At 47.8% G+C, this 16,929-nt stretch overlaps 1 protein-coding gene across 3 annotated transcripts in view; it reads left to right on the top strand.

Moving 5' to 3' along the window:
- Positions 1-16,929, top strand: part of LOC146863679 (sialic acid-binding Ig-like lectin 15) — a 271,091-nt gene that overhangs the window by 74,940 nt on the left and 179,222 nt on the right. For 2 of the 3 annotated variants that reach the window (XM_085640666.1, XM_085640664.1), the window contains exon 1: positions 3,311-3,438. The exons of the other annotated variant lie outside the window; for it this stretch is intronic. In XM_085640666.1, coding sequence (XP_085496792.1) covers positions 3,321-3,438 — 118 coding nt within the window. In that variant the 5' untranslated portion in view covers positions 3,311-3,320. Of the gene's footprint in view, positions 1-3,310; positions 3,439-16,929 lie in introns of those variants that run through there. 3 annotated transcript variants of the gene reach the window in all.

Raw genomic sequence — 16,929 nt, 5'->3', positions numbered from 1 at the left:
GTCTAGCCTTGGCTGCTGTCCATGTTCCCCTTAACAGTAATCCCACATCACCTCCATGGAGTCTAGCCTTGGCTGCTGTCCATGTTCCCCCAGACAGTAATCCCACATCACCTCCATGGAGTCTAGCCTTGGCTGCTGTCCATGTTGCCCCAGACAGTAATCCCACATCACCTCCATGGAGTCTAGCCTTGGCTGCTGTCCATGTTCCCCCAGACAGTAATCCCACATCACCTCCATGGAGTCTAGCCTTGGCTGCTGTCCATGTTCCCCCAGACAGTAATCCCACATCACCTCCATGGAGTCTAGCCTTGGCTGCTTTCCATGTTCCCCCAGACAGTAATCCCACATCACCTCCATGGAGTCTAGCCTTGGCTGCTGTCCATGTTCCCCCAGACAGTAACTCCACATCACCACCTCCATGGAGTCTAGCCTTGGCTGCCTGCCATGTTTAACCAGAAAGTAATCCCACATCACCTCCATGGAGTCTAGCCTTGGCTGCTGTCCATGTTCCCCTTAACAGTAATCCCACATCACCTCCATGGAGTCTAGCCTTGGCTGCTGTCCATGTTCCCCCAGACAGTAATCCCACATCACCTCCATGGAGTCTAGCCTTGGCTGCTGTCCATGTTCCCCCAGACAGTAATCCCACATCACCTCCATGGAGTCTAGCCGTGGCTGCTGTCCATGTTCCCCCAGACAGTAATCCCACATCACCTCCATGGAGTCTAGCCTTGGCTGCTGTCCATGTTGCCCCAGACAGTAATCCCACATCACCTCCATGGATTCTAGCCTTGGCTGCTTGCTATGTCTATCCAGACATTAATCCCACATCACCTCCTCCATGAAGTGAAGCCTCACCTGCATTCCATGTTTTCCTAGACTGTAATCCCACATCACATCCTTCATGGAGTGAAGCCTTGGCTCCTTGCCGTGTTTACCCAGACAGTAATCCCACATCACCTCGAAGGAGTGAAGCTGTAGTATCCTGTTTATGTAATTATCCTGTTACTTTCTCCCTAGCTGCTCAGCCAGTGTGAATGTGCTGCGTGGAATGTTGGTATGATGGATATAAATGGAATGCTTGGGTGCCTGTGAGGTGAGGTGGACAGTTGGAGTATGGGCTGAGCAGCAGGCAGGCTGCTCCTGGTGGGTCTGTTCTACATGAATTTACCAGCTTGTAACCAAGACTTAATAAATCAGCTGAAAGTACATCTTGTCTACAGGAATTCATCATTACAGAAGAGTTGGCTGCTTTCCATGTTCCCCCGGACATTAATCCCACACCACTTCCATGGAGTGAAGCATTGGCTCCTTGCTGTGTTTACCCAGAGGGTAACCCCACACATCCTCCATGGAGTGAAGCACTGGAGGTGTAGGCCAGGCCTCCTTGCTCTTACAGCGGCACCTACAGCAGAGGTTCATCCATCACCATTTTTAGGGGTGCAGTGACCCTGGTGTTAGTCTTCCTGACGCATATTTATTAGAAGAAGTTGACACTTTATGCAGGGAATCCCTGGTGCTGGTGACACGACTGGACCCATCCTCTGGAGCCAGCCTCCCTGGACCCATCCTCTGGACCCATCCTCTGGATCCAGCATGCCTGGACTCATCCTCTGGACCCAGCATCCCTGGATCCTCTGCCCTCTCTGGAGCCAGTCTCTCTGGCACCTCTGCCCTCTCTGGAGCCAGCCTCCTTGAATCCTCTGCCATCTCTGGAGCCAGCCTCCCTGGCACCTCTGCCCTCTCTGGAGCTAGCCTCCCTGGATCCTCTGCCCTCTCTTGGGGCCAGCCTCCCTGGCACCTATGCCCTCTCTGGAGCCAGCCTCCCTGGATCCTCTGCCCTCCCTGGTGCCAGCCTCCCTGGCACCTCTGCCCTCTCTGGAGCCAGCCTCTGGAGCCAGCCTTCTCTGGAGCCAGCCTCCCTGGATCCTCTTCCCCCTCTGGACCCATCCTCTGGAACCAGCCTCCCTGGATCCTCTGCCCTCAGTGGACTCATCCTCTTGAGCCAGCCTCCCTGGCACCTCTGCCCTCTCTGGAGCCAGCATCCCTGGTACCTCTGCCCTCTCTAGAGCCAGCCTCCCTGGAAACTCTGCCCTCTCTGGACCCATCCTCTGGAGCCAGCCTCCCTGGATCCTCTGCCCTCAGTGGACCCATCCTCTGGAGCCAGCATCCCTGGCACCTCTGCCCTCTCTGGAGCCAGCCTCCCTGGAAACTCTGCCCTCTCTGGACCCAGCCTCCCTGGATCCTCTGCCCTCAGTGAACCCATCCTCTGGAGCCAGCATCCCTGGCACCTCTGCCCTCTCTGGAGCCAGACTCCCTGGCACCTCTGCCCTCTCTGGAGCCAGACTCCCTGGCACCTCTGCCCTCTCTGGAGCCAGCCTCCCTGGAAACTCTGCCCTCTCTGGACCCAGCCTCCCTGGATCCTCTGCCCTCAGTGAACCCATCCTCTGGAGCCAGCATCCCTGGATCCTCTGCCCTCTCTGGAGCCAGACTCCCTGGCACCTCTGCCCACTCTGGAGCCAGCCTCCCTGGAAACTCTGCCCTCTCTGGACCCATCCTCTGGAGCCAGCCTCCCTGGATCCTCTGCCCTCAGTGGACCCATCCTCTGGAGCCAGCATCCCTGGCACCTCTGCCCTCTCTGGAGCCAGCCTCCCTGGAAACTCTGCCCTCTCTGGACCCAGCCTCCCTGGATCCTCTGCCCTCAGTGAACCCATCCTCTGGAGCCAGCATCACTGGATCCTCTGCCCTCTCTGGAGCCAGACTCCCTGGCACCTCTGCCCACTCTGGAGCCAGCCTCCCTGGCACCTCTGCCATCTCTGGAGCCAGCATCCCTGGCACCTCTGCCCTCTCTGGAGCCAGCCTCGGGAGCCAGCCTCCCTGGATCCTCTGCCGTCTCTGGACCCATCCTCTGGAGCCAGTATCCCTGGATCCTCTGCCCTCTCTGGAGCCAGACTCCCTGGATCCTCTGCCCTCTCTGGAGCCAGACTCCCTGGCACCTCTGCCCTCTCTAGAGCCAACCTCCCTGGCACCTCTGCCCTCTCTAGAGCCAGCCTCTGGACCCAGGCTCCCTGGCACCTCTGCCCTCTCTGGACCCATCCTCTGGAGCCAGCCTATCTGGCACCTCTGCCCGCTCTGGAGCCAGCCTCCCTGGGTCCTCTGCCCTCGGTGGACTCTGGTCCAGCACCCACCACTTCCCTCTTTTACAACAAACTGCAGTTTGTATATCTAGTGAGGAAGGAAGTGCAGTGAGCAGAACCAGTCTGGGTGCTTGCCTCACACACTGACGGCTCCTGGCAGGGACTGGGCGGAAAGCAGACTTGATGGGCCGGCTCCTGAGAAGGATGGAGGGCCTGGCGGCGAGGATAGGACCTGGGGCTCGAGCGAGCACCATGGCGAGCCCAGCACTGGTGTACCTGGCGCTGGTCAGCATTGCAACAAGTGAGTACTGCTGCTGAGGGCAGGACTGATCATCGAGCTCCTGGCCCCTGTCTGCCTCCCGCTTTCTTCCTGGTGGAAGACCAGATCACTCCTCTTTGACCTTGCCCAGGGTTCTCCTTGCAAGAGAAGTGTAGCTGGCAACACTTACATGGCGCTCTGCAACGCTCCCATCACTAGGCGCTGATTTCATTCTAATTTAAGGGACGTTACTTCCTTGGGGCTTCTCCCTTCAGGCCTATAAACGCTCCTTTCCCTTGCAGGGGGCTGTCAGTCTCTCTCACATGACAACTGAGCGCCAGTCCTCTGTCCCATTCTCTGTTTTCTGTTTCTTGATTTTACACTGTCTTTGTAACTCTCTCCTTTATTTCTCACACCCCTTCTCATTTTAGCTATCCTCTTTACTCTCACTCTAACTCTGCCCGTTTATCTCTCACTCTCTCGTTGTAACTCTGCTCCTTTCCCTCTCACACACTCTCGTTGTAACTCTGCTCATTTATCTCTCACACTCTCTCATTGTAACTCTGCTCCTTTATCTCTCACACTCTCTCATTGTAACTCTGCCCCTTTATCTTTCACACTCTCCTTGTAACTCTGCCCCTTTACCTCTCTCATGATCTCTCATTGTAACTCTGCACCTTTCTCTCTCACACTCTCTCATTGTAACTGCACCTTTCTCTCTCTCACACTCTCTCATTGTGACTCTGCACCTTTCTCTCTCACACTCTCTGATTGTAACCCTGCTCCTTTATCTCTCTTACGCTCTCTCATTGTATCTCTGTACCTTTCTCTCTCTCACACTCTCTCATTGTAACTCTGCACCTTTCTCTCTCTCACACTCTCTCATTGTGACTGCATCTTTCTCTCTCTCACACTCTCTCATTGTAACTCTGCTCCTTTCTCTCTCTCACGCTCTCTCATTGTAACTCTGCTCCTTTATCTCTCACACTCTCTCATTGTAACTCTGCTCTTTTACCTCTCACTCTCTCATTGTAACTCTGCTCTTTTATCTCTCACTCTCTCATTGTAACTCTGCCCCTTTATCTCTCACACTCTCGTTGTAACTCTGCTCCTTTATCTCTCTCACAGTCTCTCAGTGTAACTCTGCTCCATTATCTCTCTCACGCTCTCTCATTATAACTCTGCTCCTTACTCTCTCACACTCTCACTGTAACTTCTCCTTTCTCTCTCACACACTCTCTCATTGTAACTCTCTTCCTTTATCTCTCACACTCTCATTGTACCTCTGCTCGTTTATCTCTCTCACATTCTCTCACTGTAACTCTGCTCCTTTATCTCTCACACTCTCATTGTAACTCTGCTCCTTTCTCTCTCACACTCTTGTTGTAACTCTGCTCCTTATCTCTCACACTCTCTCATTGTAACTCTGCCCCTTTATCTTTGACACTCTCGTTGTAACTCTGCCCCTTTACCTCTCTCATGATCTCTCATTGTAACTCTGCCCCTGTACCTCTCTCACGCTCTCTCATTGCAAGTCTGCCCCTTTATCTCTCACGCTTTCTCATTGTAACTCTGCCCCTTTACCTCTCTCACGCACTCTCATTGCAACTCTGCCCCTTTACCTCTCTCATGATTTCTCATTGTAACTCTGCTCCTTTCTCTCTCACTCTCTCATTGTAACTCTGCCCCTTTATCTCTCACTCTCTGATTGTAACTCTGCCCCTTTACCTCTCTCATGATCTCTCATTGTAACTCTGCACCTTTCTCTCTCACACTCTCTCATTGTAACTGCACCTTTCTCTCTCTCACACTCTCTCATTGTGACTCTGCACCTTTCTCTCTCACACTCTCTGATTGTAACCCTGCTCCTTTATCTCTCTTACGCTCTCTCATTTTATCTCTGCACCTTTCTCTCTCTCACACTCTCTCATTGTAACTCTGCACCTTTCTCTCTCTCACACTCTCTCATTGTGACTCTGCACCTTTGTCTCTCTCACACTCTCTGATTGTAACCCTGCTCCTTTATCTCTCTTACGCTCTCTCATTGTATCTGTGCACCTTTCTCTCTCTCACACTCTCTCATTGTAACTCTGCACCTTTCACTCTCACACTCTCTCATTGTAACTGCACCTTTCTCTCTCTCACACTCTCATTGTAACTCTGCATCTTTCTCTCTCTCACACTCTCTCATTGTAACTGCTCCTTTATCTCTCACACTCTCTCATTGTAACTCTGCCCCTTTATCTCTCACACTCTCTCATTGTAACGCTGCCCCTTTATCTCTCTCACGCTCTCTCATTGTAGCTCTGCTCATTTATCTTTCTCACAATCCCTCATTGGAACTCTGCTCCTTTCTCTCTCTCTCTCACTGTAGTGTAACTTCTCCTTTCCCTCTCACACTCTCTCATTGTAACTCTCCTATTCTCACACTCTCTCGTAACTCTGCTCCTTTATCTCTCACACTCTCTCATTGTAACTCTGCTCTTTTACCTCTCACTCTCTCATTGTAACTCTGCTCCTTTATCTCTCACTCTCTCATTGTAACTCTGCCCCTTTATCTCTCACACTCTTGTTGTAACTCTGCTCCTTTATCTCTCTCACGCTCTCTCATTATAACTCTGCTCCTTACTCTCTCACACTCTCACTGTAACTTCTCCTTTCTCTCTCACACACTCTCTCATTGTAACTCTCTTCCTTTATCTCTCACACTCTCATTGTACCTCTGCTCGTTTATCTCTCTCACATTCTCTCACTGTAACTCTGCTCCTTTATCTCTCACACTCTCATTGTAACTCTGCTCCTTTCTCTCTCACACTCTTGTTGTAACTCTGCTCCTTATCTCTCACACTCTCTCATTGTAACTCTACTCCTTTATCTCTCTCATTGTAACTCTGCTCCTTTATCTCTCAGACTCTCATTGTAACTGTGCTTGTTTATCTCTCTCACATTCTCTCATTGTAACTCTGCTCCTTTAGCTCTCACTCTCTCATTGTAACTCTGCTCCTTTCTCTCTCACACTCTCGTTGTAACTCTGCTCCTTATCTCTCACTCTCTCATTGTAACTCTGTTCCTTATCTCTCACACTCTCTCATTGTCACTGCTGCTTTATCTCTCTCACACTCTCTCATTGTAGCTCTACTCATTTATCTTTCTCATAATCCCTCATTGGAACTCTGCTCCTTTCTCTCTCTCTCTCACTGTAGTGTAACTTCTCCTTTCCCTCTCACACTCTCTCATTGTAACTCTACTACTCTCACACTCTCTCGTAACTCTGCTCCTTTATCTCTCACACTCTCTCATTGTAACTCTGCTCTTTTACCTCTCTCACTCTCTCATTGTAACTCTGCTCTTTTACCTCTCTCACTCTCTCATTGTAACTCTGCCCCTTTATCTCTCACTCTCTGATTGTAACTCTGCCCCTTTATCTCTCACACTCTCGTTGTAACTCTGCTCCTTTCTCTCTCTCACACTCTCTCATTGTAACTCTGCCCCTTTATCTCTCTCACGCTCTCTCATTGTAACTCTGCTCCTTTATCTCTCACGCTCTCTCATTGTAACTCTGCTCTTTTACCTCTCTCACTCTCTCATTGTAACTCTGCTCTTTTACCTCTCTCACTCTCTCATTGTAACTCTGCCCCTTTATCTCTCACTCTCTGATTGTAACTCTGCCCCTTTATCTCTCACACTCTCGTTGTAACTCTGCTCCTTTCTCTCTCTCACACTCTCTCATTGTAACTCTGCCCCTTTATCTCTCTCACACTCTCTCATTGTAACTCTCCTCCTCTCACACTCTCTCATAACTCTGCTCCTGTATCTCTCTCACAGTCTCTCAGTGTAACTCTGCTCCATTATCTCTCTCACGCTCTCTCATTATAACTCTGCTCCTTACTCTCTCACACTCTCACTGTAACTTCTCCTTTCTCTCTCACACACTCTCTCATTGTATCTCTCTTCCTTTATCTCTCACACTCTCATTGTACCTCTGCTCGTTTATCTCTCTCACATTCTCTCACTGTAACTCTGCTCCTTTATCTCTCACACTCTCATTGTAACTCTGCTCCTTTCTCTCTCACACTCTTGTTGTAACTCTGCTCCTTATCTCTCACACTCTCTCATTGTAACTCTACTCCTTTATCTCTCTCATTGTAACTCTGCTCCTTTATCTCTCACACTCTCATTGTAACTCTGCTTGTTTATCTCTCTCACATTCTGTCATTGTAACTCTGCTCCTTTAGCTCTCACTCTCTCATTGTAACTCTGCTCCTTTCTCTCTCACACTCTTGTTGTAACTCTGCTCCTTATCTCTCACACACTTTCATTGTAACTCTGCTCATTTATCTCTCTCACACTCCCTCATTGTAACTCTGCCCATTTATCTCTCACACTCTCTCATTGTACCTCTGCTCGTTTATCTCTCTCACACTCTCTCATTGTAAATCTGCTCCTTTAGCTCTCACTCTCTCATTGTAACTCTGCCCATGTATCTCTCACACTCTCGTTGTAACTCTGCTCCTTTCTCTCTCTCACACTCTCTCATTGTAACTCTGCCCCTTTATCTCTCTCACGCTCTCTCATTGTAACTCTGCTCCTTTATCTCTCACGCTCTCTTATTGTAGCTCTGCTCCTTTATCTCTCTCACACTCTCTCATTGTAACTCTGCTCCTTTATCCCTCTCATACCCTCTCACTGTAACTCTGCTCCTTTATCTCTCACTCTCTCATTGTAACTCTGATTCTTTCTCTCTCTCACACTCTCTCATTGGAACTCTGCTCTTTTATTCTCATGATAGAGATCAGGGTATCCAAAATATGCCCACTACGACGGATAGAGTAATCTCACAGTTACACGCACATACATTCATCATACGCTAGGGCCCATTTCACTAACATACGCTCAAATACTCTACCAGCAATAAACCTGTGGGAAGAAAACTCCTAAACCACCCTGCATCTATATCGAGGACGATAGGACCTAATTATAGTGATTGTCCTTAAACATACTCTATATAATCTATACAATAATGATCAAAATGTACACAATAATTGACAAAAAAGAATATTCAACACCATGTTTAAAAGTTATATTGCTTTATCTAAAAATTAGTCAAAGTAAATCAATCAGAATAAATCATTTCTCATAGTTACCTATTCTAACTAAGTGTCAGAACGGGTCAGGACAAGTCTCTCGGTAAAGTCTCTCAAGACGAAGTCCCTCAGCATCGATCCTCAGCAACGCAAGTTCACGCGGCAAAGGTAAAATGGCAAGTGGGAAGAGCCCTCCCTAGGCTAACATTCTTATAGTGCAAATTACAATGGAAACACACATAAAACTATTCAGCATCCGCTGAATCACTAAGCAAAGCGAGAAGGAAGGAATGTATCATTGCTACATCTTCGCTCAGGAAAGTTCACAAAATATAAAACTACGGAACAGGAACCAAAAACTACAATGTATTTAAACAGTTCCGTCTCTCCTCGGCAATCGAGCCACAGTCCACAAGTTTTCTGCAAGGCTCCTTTGTTTCTCAGAGATTACCAAGGACGTTCCATTTCTTTTGGAGATCCTCCAAACTGCTGATGTCCTCATGGAAAGTTTTACAACAAGGACTATGGTCAGTTGTCTTCGACCTTTTTCCAGCAGGGGTCTCCCTTGCCACATCACAGAATATGCCACAGCCAGGCTTCAGTTAACTCGGTTAAGGCCTTCATAGGCCACAATAGACCATCTTAATTAAAGAGACAAAATAAACGTTACTACAGCATAATGATTAAACAGTGTTAACCCCACTCATACCCTTATGTGTATGTATTTATCTAGCTTTTGCGACATAAAAAGCATTAATTCAGACAGCGTTTTGTGCTCAAAATAAACAACACACAGCAACGTTTAAACATAAAAACTTGCACGTTATTATTAAAACAGAAACAGCACAAATAAGCTAACCCTCGTATAACTTTCTCTTATGTTAGAACAAACAGATTGATTAGTAAAATCACACTTGCACAAGACAAATAATTAATTGTTAATTATTAATAAATTAATAAAACGCATAGACATGCCAGAGCTTCAAAAGCCCTTGAATTTTCTTAAAGAAAACTCTGCTCCAGCACTCACTATCTCATTTTACCTCTCCTCCTTTCTCTCTCACACACTCTCTCATTGTAACTTTGCTCCTTTATCACTCTCATTCTCTCTCACTGTAACGCTGCCCCTTTATCTCTCTCACACTCTCTCAGTGTAACTCTGCTCCTTTATCTCTCACGCTCTCTCATTGTAACTCTGCCCCTTTACCTCTCTCACGCTCTCTCATTGTAACTCTGCCCCTTTACCTCTCTCACGCTCTCTCATTGCAACTCTGCCCCTTTATCTCTCACACTCTCTGATTGTAACTCTGCTCCTTTATCTCTCACGCTCTCTCATTGTAACTCTGCCCCTTTACCTCTCTCACGCTCTCTCATTGTAACTCTGCCCCTTTACCTCTCTCACGCACTCTCATTGCAACTCTGCCCCTTTATCTCTCACACTCTCTGATTGTAACTCTACTCCTTTATCTCTCACTCGCTCATTGTAACTCTGATCCTTTCTCTCTCACACTCTCATTGTAACTCTGCCCCTTTATCTCTCTCTCACTCTCTCATTGTAACTCTGCTCCTTTGTCTCTCTCACTCTCTCATTGTAACTCTGCTCCTTTACCTCTCACACTCTCATTGTAACTGCTTGATGATCTCTCCTGCACTCTCTCATTGTAACTCTGCTCCTTAATCTCTCGCACTCTCTCCTTTTAACCCTGCGCCTTTTTCCCTCTCACATTCTCTCATTGTAACTCTGCTCCTTTATCTCTCACACTCTCTCATTGTAAAGCTGTTCCTTTATCTCTCTCACACTCTCATGCAACTCTCCACCTTTCCCTCTCACACCCTCTCATTTTACCTCTCCTTCTTTCTCTCTCACACACTCACTCATTGTAAATAAGGGGCCTATCATCAACAGCTGGCCGTGTTTAGCGTGCACAATAATAACGCCGCCTATCGCCGGATTCTATCGCCCGGTCAGCAAGGCTCATCGCCGAGGCGGTAGGAATCCCGGCAACAGCGGCGATAAGGGGCAATATCGCAGGATTACCTGCGATAAAAAAGCAGCGACAGTAAAAACATTGGTGATAGGGAGATGTGGACTCAGCTTGACGATCTACCTCCCATGTTAAACATAGCTAAGTCAAAGAATAAGCAGGCGTAAGGAACCGGCGATATAGCCGGTTAGCGCTACTTTTAATGTCTCTCATTGTAACTCTGCTCCCGTATCTCTCACTCTCTCATTGTACATCTTCTCCTTTATCCCTCTCACACTCTCCTTGTAACTCTGCTCCTTTCCCTCTCACACTCTCTCATTGTAACTCTCCTCCTTTATCTCTCTAACACTCTCTCTGGTTTTATTTTCGTCCTCATGTCACCACAAATTGGCACCAATTGACTCGTCCTTCGTATTTGCCCGGAATTGGCTCTGAATCAATCAGATTTACTGGCTTAGATCAAAACTCCACAACCGTCCTAGTTTTGCTGAATTGAGAGGGTGTAATCATTGGACAGAGAGGTCATCAGATCTTTAGCAAGGTCCCAGAACCTACCACTCCTTCTATCCAGCTCCTAAAAAGGCCCACAGATCTCTTTCATCCCAGCCCTGAAGGGGCCACTGCCTGAGTCCAGAGTTTACAGATTTCTCTCTTTGCTAGTAGTATTAAATAGAAGATCAAATGGCAGCAGTTTACATGCAGATTGTGTATGTCTTTAACTAACTGAGCTATCCCAGCATAATTAAATCAGTGCTTACCTCTCTGTTAACTCAAACTGAGTGAGAGATCGTCTTACCTACTGCTGACCAAAATTCTTCTAACTTTGGGCAAGTGGCAAACATATGCACGTTATCTGCCTCTCCGCTGCCACACCGTTTACACTTTAGGTCGACACATCTCTTTATCTTTTCCAACGTTTATGGGGTCCAGTAGATTCTATGCAAGGTGAAAAAATGATTTTTCCTTAATGCATCAGGTTTAACCGCCAAATAAGTGTAGCACAAGATACTTGCCATAACTCTGCCAGCTCCGCTTCCGGCAAGTATCCATCCCATGCGCTGTATGGTGTTTTCATTTCGGCCAACTCTGCAGCCAGTAAGTAATGATACTGGTGTGCCACTTCTCTTTTCCTAGCCACTGTATCTTGAAGATCTAGCTAAATTTGTCCAGAATCTACATCCCACCAATTTTGGCCTTTAAGCCACGCATTAACGTGATCAATTTTAAATCTAGAAATAACCGCATTCGTCCTATTGAACCAGAAGCTCCCTGTTAACTTTTGTCCATCATCCACCAACTGTCCCCATCGACTAACATCTCCCTGTTTCAAAGGTTTTGCCAAACGTATCAGTTAAACATTTTGCAGTACCTGGAGATCCCATATAGGGGACAACCTGCTGTAGTAAAGTATACCCAGAATTGTTCTTATCTTGTACCAATTTCTTGTCGCTGCCTGGAGGTATTTCAATCTGACCTTTTTAAAGACTTTTGGAGCCCCATATTTGTAAGAGAATCCTTCCTCAGATAGGCCCACCAACATGGTTTTGAACATGATTCCTATTATGGACTCATCAGAACCTTGAAGGAGCATTCTATTGTTTTTAAGATGGAACGCCCAGCAATAAAGCTGCAGATCTGGGAGCCCCAAACCCCCAAATCCCACTTTCCGTCTCAACTTTTTCCACGAGAGACATAATCCTCTGCTAGCCCAGATAAAAGATGTTATCTTCCCTTGCATTTTCAGGAGTGTTTTTTGTTCAAAGTGTAACAGGATTTTGTCAAAGGGAAAGGTAAGTTTGGGTAGGATAGACATTTTCACCAGATTAATCCGGCCATAAATTCAGAGTGGAAGGATCTGCCATCTTTTTAGTAACCCATCTATCTCCTTTCCTACTAACTCAAGATTAACAGTAGTGATTCTCCCAAGGTTTTAGTTATTTTAATCCCTAAGTATCTCATTTCCTGAATGGAATTTATCCCTCGACCATCTTGGTTCCAGATCATTATCTCAGTTTTTTCTTCGTTTGCTGCATACCCTGCCAGTGTACCAAATTTCCTCACCTCCGCCATGAGGTGTGGAAGGGCAGATACCACATCCGAGGTGTAATCCATTAAGTCATCTGCATAAAGTGAGATCTTCCTTGTGTGTGTGCCAATTTTGAAATGTTTAATCCCTTCATTTAATTTCAAACTTTGAGCAAAAGGCTTTATATAAAGATCAAAGAAAACAGGAGAAAGAGAGCAGCCTTATCTTGTTCCTCTCTATGGGGCATATTATCAAGAAACAGAGTTAAAATTATCGCCGCTTCAGCTTCAGAAAACTGCCGCTAAAGCGGCGATAATGGGCTTGATAATATGCCCCTATGTTCTTACTGGAGATGACAAACTCTCATTCACGAAGATCCTTGCTGTTGGAGCCCTGTAGAAATTTAAACATTGTATCCATCGTGTTTTTACTTAGACCAAAATGTTGTAGTGTAGTCTTAAAATACCTCCAATTAACACAGTCGAAAGCTTTTGCTGCATCCTACGTAACAATTGCAAGGGAAGCCTCCAGCGTTGTAGCTGGATCTACAGAGCCTATCAAGGTGCGGTTAATCTCTATCATATTTCTCCCTGGTAGAAAACCCTTTTGATCTTGATGTATCAGCTGCCCCATCCGCCTTATTCAGACGGGCCACAAGGATGCTGGTGAAGATCCTGTAATCACAATTGAGTAAGGAGATTGGGTGGAATGACTGACAATATGCCAGGTTCTTTCCTGGCATCAGGATTAGGGAAATTACTGCCTCATTCCATGATAGGGGTATTGACCCACCTCCAATAAAAAAAGAGTTAACTAGCTTAACCCAAATGGGGATGATTTCTTCCCGCAACACAGAGTACAATTCACTGGGAATCCCAACTGGACCTGCGGCTTCCCTTTTTTTGTGCTTTTTCAGTATGTCCAAAATCTCACTGCCGCTAATTTCCTGTCCTAGATATTGTGATTGGATTCCTGTAAATTTGGGAAGCTCTTTTTCTAGGAGCCAATCTTGTATTTCTTCCTCTGTAACCTCTAAATTGTCTGAGTGTAGCTCCTGATTGAAGTTGGTAAATGCGGCTCTCATTTTGATGCTCTCCTTCACCATCAACCCTGACTTCCCCTCTATGATCGTCCCTACATAATTTTGGTTCCTTTCCAGCCTTGAGTTCCTTAATCCCTCTCACACTCTCTCTTTGTAATTCTACTTCTTTACATCACTCACACTGTCTCGTTCCAACTCACTACCTTTCCCTCTCACACTCTCTCTTTGTAACTGTCCTCATTCCTCTCTCACACACTCCCCCATTGCAACTTTGTTCCTTCATCTCTCTCAAACCCTCATTGTAACTTTGCTCTTTTATCTCTCGCTCACAGTCTCATTGCAACTCTCCTCCTTTATCTCTCTTACACTCTCATTGCAACTCTGCTCCTTTCTCTCTCATGCCCTCATTGTAACTCTCATCCTTTCCCTCTCACACTCTCTCATTGTAACTCTCTTCCTTTATCCCTCTCACACTGTCCTTGCAACTCTGCTCCTTTCTCTCTTACACTTTCTCATTGTAACTCTCCTCCTTTCTCTCTCACACACTCTCTCATTGTAACAAAGGGGCATATTATCAAGAAACGGCGTTAAAATTATCGCTCCTTTAGCGGCAGAAAACTGCTGCTAAAGTGACGATAACGGACTTGATAATATGCCCTTGAGAATTCCAATGGAAGCCCATGTTCCGGTGTCAACATGGGCTTCTATTGGAATTCTCAAGGCCATTATCGCCGCTTTAGCGGATGATTTCTGCCGCTAAAGCGGCGATTATTTTAATGCTGTGCTTGATAATATGCCTTCTCTTCCTTTATCTCTCACACTCTCTCATTGTAACTCTGCTCCTTTATCTCTCGCTCACCCTCTCATTGTCACTCTGCTCCTTTCTCTCTCACTCTCTCATTGTAACTCTGCTCCTTTATCTCTCGCTCACCCTCTCATTGTAACTCTGCTCCTTTGTCTCTCACACTGCGTGTTAGACCTGGCACCTTGGCGTGAGTCTCCCTTCCTCTTTTTGACGCTGTGCCTCATGTGTTTTTATGGTGTTGGCCGCTCAGCGCGCTGTGCCACTGCCAACCAGTGTCGCGGTGCGAGTGCTCCCTGTGTAGATTGTGTATGTTGGTTGGATTCCATGATTGGATTGTTTGATTTACTATCAGACCCCAGTAAAGTGCGCCAGGAGCGCCAGGGCATGTAAATGCAAACACCGCTGGTGCGCTTGCAGCACTGGTTGTGCCACCCACAGAAGCGGCCGGTAAAATACGTCTAAGGTCTGCCATCGCAGAACCTGCGTGCAGTCTGGTACTGACATGCTGACTGGCAAGTGCCCACACTTGCCGGTCCCTGAAACCTTCCCTTAGCTGCATGTTAGTCACCCCTCTGGTAGGCCCACGGGCAGGGTGCGTTGTGAGCCTAAGGTAGGACAAGCCTAGATGCGTGGCATGTCCTAGTAGTGAATTACCGCCATCTTGTTGTTCACTACTGCAAGGCTACCCTGTTCTCATAGGCCAGTATGGGCGGCCTGGATTGTTACACCCTATGATCCTAACCGACCCAGCGAACATGGTAGAAGATCGAGTTTAGTATGCCTGAACTCGGAATAATAAGGTACATCTGTTCGCAAGGTTTATTTTAATATTCCAAGTTTGCAAATGCCGCTTTTAGAAAGCTGGCCTTTGCTTGCCTAAACATTTCAGCCCGCCTCTGCGTGATGTGTATCGGATGTCTGGCTGGTATGAGTGACAGGGCTGGGGGAACCCAGATGGGCAGGGCTAGGTAGCCTGGTGGTGAATAGGACGATCAACAGGTAGATGGGTGGGAGGAGTGTTCCTAGGCTCTGAATAGGACAGTGCTCCGCCCCCTGTGGAGCGTCTGAGGACTCTGCCCTGCACTCTGAAGCCTGCATCGCGTAAACAAAGTGCTCAGAAACCGGACTGGACTAGGCAAAGGACCCCCTGGCCTGGGAGAACAAAAGATTTGCTGTATAAATGGAGGAGCCCTGCTCCTAAGAAACTAGATCCGCTTTTGACCAAGAAGAATCTCTGCCTGAGGAGGAGGCACCGGGAAAGCTGTAGGAGGAAGACTGTCCCTATCCTGGGGGATTGGCTTGCAGTGGTGACCTTGCTGCCAAAGGGGAGAAGAGAAACTGTTGCTGAAGACCTTACTTTATTTTTTACTTCCAAGACTTCCAAAACGATCTCCAAGGGCTTGGAACTGAGCTTGCCCCCTGAACTGAGCCCCAGGACCATTGGGCTCTACCTGATCTTCACTCACCTGCCGCTGGACTGTGGTGTCCTTTCCCTCGCCGGAGCTGTGACCCTCGTGTCCCAGTCCCTCCCTGAGCCGTGACCAGGACTGCTTAGCCACCCCCGCCTTGGGAAGAGCCTCGCTCGATCTGAGTCGCTCCCCCTACGCTGTGCTGGGCTGCCCCTGTCACCTCGCTCGCCGGAGGCTCGCTGTGCACCTTCACCCTCCCGCCGGAATCGGGGTTGTGAGCATCTCCAAGCCTCGGACGGCCCGGACGTAATCTGCGTGCCCGGCTGCCCCGCTTTGTTCACCCGCCACCTGCAACACCCCGCTCTTGCCGTGAGCCTGAAGATCAGACCCCCATCGTGAAGTGTGGGAGCCCCGGACGCCGCCTCGCCCTTCTGTCGAAGAGCCGCTGAAATCCCGCACCCGCCTTTGCATCAAGAAACAAGGTACTGTACTTACGAACTCGAGCGTGAGCTCGCATCGGATCCAGGGTCCGCAACGTTCTGATTTCCCTGTCATCTGCCGTGTGCTTCCCGGGCGCCGCCTCAGCACGAAGTGCGCTGAGGCCTACAGTTACCCTGTGCCCGCCTAAAAGAACTTTCCGTAACAAAGAGAACGTTACTGTATTCCTGAGAATTGTGGGGCCCCATCAGTTCAACGTTACTGGGCCTTGTATTTGAATCTGCTGAATCTACATAAAAGCTTATTTTTATATACTTCCTGATTGGTGTCCGTTTGTGGTGCATGCAAGGGGTTTACTGTATGTGTAATTGCATTTGCTTAACCGTGTACGCCTGAGACTTAGCCCAGACTGCTCGCGCCACGCACCTAGAGGGTGAGCAGGGGTTATTCTGGGGAGTCATCCTTCACCCTGACAAGAAGTAAAGGGTCCCTGCTTGTTGTGGGTTCACACCTGCGTCAACCAGAGCCCCCTCATTTCTAACACTGTGTCATTGTAACTCTGCTCCTTTATCTCTCGCTCACCCTCTCATTGTAACTCTGCCCCTTTGTCTCTCACTCCCTCATTGTAACTCTCCTCCTTTCTCTCTCACGCACTCTTCCATTGTAACTTTCTTCCGTTATCTCTCTCACTCTCTCATTGCAACTCTGCTCATTTCTCTCTCACACCCTCACTGTAACTTCTCC

The sequence above is a fragment of the Triturus cristatus genome, chromosome 2_1, assembly GCF_964204655.1.
Source record: "Triturus cristatus chromosome 2_1, aTriCri1.1, whole genome shotgun sequence".
In the NCBI taxonomy this organism is placed as follows: domain Eukaryota; kingdom Metazoa; phylum Chordata; class Amphibia; order Caudata; family Salamandridae; genus Triturus; species Triturus cristatus.
Note: the sequence above shows the minus strand (reverse complement) of the source record. Positions and strands in the feature narration are given on the sequence as shown.